This window comes from Limulus polyphemus, unplaced genomic scaffold (assembly GCF_000517525.1).
Source record: "Limulus polyphemus unplaced genomic scaffold, Limulus_polyphemus-2.1.2 Scaffold1421, whole genome shotgun sequence".
NCBI lineage: Eukaryota > Metazoa > Arthropoda > Merostomata > Xiphosura > Limulidae > Limulus > Limulus polyphemus.
The window spans coordinates 243,952-248,746 of record NW_013667031.1 but is presented as its reverse complement, the minus strand read 5'-3'; the positions used below and the strand labels follow the sequence as shown (position 1 = coordinate 248,746).

The window sequence follows — 4,795 nt, the reverse complement described above, 5'->3', positions numbered from 1 at the left end:
AAAACTTTATTGAAGCTGTATGGCTTCCACTTTGAAATATCTTTTTTGCAATCTATTATTGAAACTGCAGCCCTGATTGTTTTGTGTTAAAATTTACTTAAACTGTTAAGAATTCATAATTAATCATTCCAGTTGTACCTTTAATAATCCTTTCAGGAACACCAAGTATTGCAGGAAATTATTTCAACTTCTTTTAAATAAATTGCTACATATATGTACTACATATAGCTGTATGGTCTTCATACAAATTTGATTCTATTTTACAAGGAGTCCACATAGAATATTGGTCAGTTTACATGTTTGTAAACAGTGGTCAGTGTGATGAATTAGAGGTGTTTTTATGCATCTCATTTAAATCCTTTTTTTGATATTGGTTTATATTTAAGTCACGTAATTAAATGCATGTAGTTTAACTTTTTAACTCCATTCCAACAGACTACAGTACATGCTGTCACAGCAACCCAGAAGACTGTTGATGGTCCAAGTTCTAAGGTAATTTTTTGTATGTCTATCTTTATGTATTGTTAATGGTTTTCTGCTGAGTACTTAGATTTCTAAGTTATGACAGTGGATTCTTTTTGAATATTGTGTGTGTGTGTGTGTGTGTGTATTTTAATTGACCAATTTTGTGAAACTAAACTTCATTTAAGTGTAAAAAAACAAGTGTACTTTATAAAGATTATTGTAAAACATTAAGGAAATGAAAAAAAATAGTCCTTTCAACAAACTACAGACATTAGTTCAAACTGTGTAGAATTTATAGATACTTCCAGGTTACTTATCAGTTGTAAGTATAGAAAATATAAATTATTCTTATATAAATTAATATAAAGTTAAATTTGCTGCACATCACATAATTTAAACAGTTTTACATTAATTGCATGGGCATTGAAACTGGAATAAATTCATCAAATGGAATAAGCATAACTGCCAGATTGCTTTTGTGAACAATGAAATTTGTACATGGTTCTGTGTGAAATGATGTTCAACCTCTAGCGAGTCACCATGTTAGTGTTGTGCTCATCGTGCATCATTAAACTTGATCAAATAAAGGTCTTACAATAATTTTACTTATCAGGGTTGCATAAAACTGGCTTCAAGTAAGGTTTCAGCTTGTAAAGTTGAATACATTTTTTTTCTTTTGATTAAGTTAAATATTATTAAGGCTGTAATCTTGACAATTATGGAAAAAAACTTGTATGTGCTAGTCACCAGCTTTTTCATTTAACTTTATTCAGGCATGGCGAGATGGTCGTGGAGCCGCCCAGAACATCATTCCTGCTTCAACAGGTGCTGCTAAAGCTGTTGGCAAGGTCATTCCAGATTTGAATGGGTATGTATTGAAATACCTTGTCTGTTATAATAAACAATACTGTCAGTTTTCCATATTTGAATAAGTGAAGTTATATTATATATAACCAATTTTTGGTTGGGCATTTTCTGATTTTAAGCCTTGTAAACAAGATGTATAGTGAGAAAGAGAGAGATTGGGAAGTTATATTTAATTAGGATAGATGTAAGTATGTTATTTTTCTATTTAAAATAAAAAACATCCACATATAAGGGTTTATATTGATCTATTTGAGATTGCAAGTGCTTAATGTTATCTTATTTTGACTTTGACATTAACTATAGTCTTAACAAATAATAATATAAAAGTAAACTCGATAAATCCGATTTATCGAGTTTACTTTTAATTATGAGAGTACTTCCGTTCAAATAATTATATACTTTAGTTTTGGAAATATTTTTTTTAATATAAAATTGAATTTGTTAGTTGTTTGAAAGACTATACACATTTTTATTCATGCTCTTCAGCAAACTGACTGGTATGGCTTTCCGTGTTCCTGTGGCTGACGTTTCTGTTGTAGACCTTACATGTCGATTACAGAAAGAAGCTTCATATGATGACATTAAAAATGCTGTCAAGGCTGCCTCTGAAAGTGATAATTGGAAAGGAATCTTGGGATACACAGAAGACGCTGTAAGACAAATAATACATGTGATATTTTGTACATACTTTTAAGCTAAGTTAGACATAAAATTGTTCTCCTTTTATTTTAAACTAATTGAAATTCAGAAATTTTGATATCACAAATGATATCAATTCCTATATGTTAATTAGCTTTGTGATTATGATGCAGAAAAAAAAACGTTATGAAAAGGGAAAATTGGTTCATAGAGTTTTGTAGCAAAGCCATTTCTTAAGGTAGATGTCATAATAGCATAACCAATAAAACAACCAGACAGAAGCCATCTTGGACAAATGAACCCAATTTTTGGTTGGGCAATGTCTGATACTAAGCCTTGTAAACAATGCTTCTTGTCATGTAATTATTCTGACATATAATCTTGAAGTATAATTTCAAAGATTTTGTATTGTACCAAGAATGATAAGTACACAACTGTCTTACATACTTTTCTGAAATCTTAGGTGGTTTCATCAGACTTTATTGGAGATTCTCACAGCAGCATCTTTGATGCAGGTGCTGGTATTTCTCTAAACAAGAACTTTGTGAAACTGGTGTCATGGTAGGTTTATTTACTTCACCAAAAATCTTTTAAAATATTTTGATATTGTTATCCTGACTCTTCTGGTAATTCAGGAATATTAAGTTTCTGTTAACATGTCAAACAGGTAAGCATATTCTCTAAATACATTTGTGATACTGAATGTACAGTACAATTTTTACTAAACAAGAGCTTCTGGAGGAGGCCTGGCCTGGTCTGATGAGAGCACTAGACTCGCAATCTGTGGATCATGAGTTTGAGGCCTGTCAATGAACATGCTTGCCCTTTCAGCCATGGGCTTGCTATAATTAGATGTTCAATCTCGTATTTTATTGTAAAGAGTAACTCAGGAGGGGGATGATGTTGGCTAGTTATTGTCTCTCCATCACTTTTGAATTGGGGATGGAGAGAAGATAACTTGTAGTTTTGAGTAAAATTCAAACAAACTAATTTATGTAGCTAAATTTTGCATGTTATAAATTAATTTATTCCTTTGAAAACATTCTAAGTGAATGTTTAAAATTCATCAAGTTACAAATTCCAATTAGTAGGCTTCCCACTGTTTTGTTTTGAATTTTAAATTCAGTAGAGTGAAATTGAACTACTTATTTTTCACTTTAAATTAATGGCTGAGTATGTATGGATATATAAAAAGTTTTATGTTCATTAAATTATCAATATTTTTTCTTCTATATAAATTTATTTAATGGAATCTTTTCAGGTATGACAATGAGTATGGTTACAGCTGCAGAGTGGCAGATCTGATTAAATATGTACACAGCAAGGCATAAGAAGATCAAGATGGTCCCTTACCAGGGAACACGGGATCCTGATAAATAGAGAAGAAAAAAAGTCATTCTCTCCACTTGTTGCTGTTTTACTGATTCTTCCTGGTTGTCTTATTAGATTAATATAAAATCCCTGGTGTCATTTGTTTCATTATCACTATTATTCTTAGGATTTTTTTTTTGTCGAAGTTGACACTTAATTGTCCATTTTGTTCCTGATTTTTCCCTCAGGTTTTTCATCTGTTCTAGTTGTACAACAAAAAGCAAATTGATGTTCCATTTTCTGATTAAGCCTTGCACAGTCATGTAATTGTCATTTTGCTTGTTGTAATTGCTTTGGAAGGTTAAAATTGTGCTATATGGATGTACCTTTTAATGTTGAATAATGATTAAAATAATGATCCTCTTATGTTTGATAATCATCATATTCATTGTTTGTTTAATATTTAAACTGATTGATACTACAAAGTTCATTTGTGAATAGAAATATACACATACTTAAGTACGTAAAATATATTAAAAAAGAAAAGGTTAAATTTCAAGATCAAAATATGAAGTACAAATGCAATGATACCAATTGTACCATATGTTACTCAAAGTGCATTCCAAAAAATGGAGTTTTGGTGATTAACAATGCTAAAAGTGCACCTTAGAAACAAGTATCTAACAGGGCAAAATAAGAAATGGAAAGATCCCACAGGTGAAGCAAATTAGCATACTTGTAGGAGATGCCACACCTTGTCGATTTCCTATATTTCTGGAGGAAAATAACCATTCTGTATGATTTGTCTGATAAAATCCTCATTTAGGCGGGTATAAATAAACCTCTAGTAGGGTGAAGATATGTTTCTTAGTATCCAAAGTTGTCCCTTGGCCCCAAAGATTCCTTTGTGGTCTGGAAAGATCTCAAACCTAAATAATTGTCCCGACTGGATTGGGCTTTGCTCGACACAGTAAGAAGTTTGCCACACCTTTTATCTTATTGTGGGTAGGTAGTTGAAATTTCAGTCATGCTCCTGGAGTAGATAAGTTTTTGTGCACCTCTGTAGTTCTTCCACAAACTTTCAAACATCCTATAATGTTTTAACTCCCATTGTACATATAGGTGGGGTGCCCTTTCACTTTAACCGCTGACTAGAGATAACTGGGAATTAGAGGGAAATGTTTTGAGATTGGTATTATAGGCATCAACTAATCTGGTATAAATTAATTAGCACAATTAACGACACGTATTGTATTTCTACTGGTGTTAGACATATGAATTACCTTTAAACCTTCAATCGAAACGAAAAGTATATAGCCATAAAAGCCAAAGATTTGAATATAGTAATGAATAAATCGTGCACCTGGAAGTTCAAGGGACTATCCGCCTGTTCGAACTTGTTTAGAGAGTATTTTGACCTTTTAATTCGAGTCTCCATCAGGCTAACAAAAACTGGTTGAAAGATCCGACCCCCCCCCCCCACCATGGAATCTCGTACGTGGGGATCAAGTCT

The 4,795-nt window shown here is 32.0% G+C and overlaps 1 protein-coding gene across 1 annotated transcript in view; it reads left to right on the top strand.

The window, feature by feature from the left end:
* The window catches only part of LOC106463484 (glyceraldehyde-3-phosphate dehydrogenase 2-like), a 5,488-nt gene extending 1,770 nt beyond the window's left edge, over window positions 1-3,718 (top strand). The window contains exons 3-7 of the mRNA XM_022390985.1: window positions 436-492; window positions 1,239-1,333; window positions 1,819-1,984; window positions 2,435-2,532; window positions 3,233-3,718. Coding sequence (XP_022246693.1) covers window positions 436-492; window positions 1,239-1,333; window positions 1,819-1,984; window positions 2,435-2,532; window positions 3,233-3,302 — 486 coding nt within the window. The 3' untranslated portion in view covers window positions 3,303-3,718. The remainder of the gene's footprint in view (window positions 1-435; window positions 493-1,238; window positions 1,334-1,818; window positions 1,985-2,434; window positions 2,533-3,232) is intronic.
* Window positions 3,719-4,795: the final 1,077 nt, after the last annotated feature.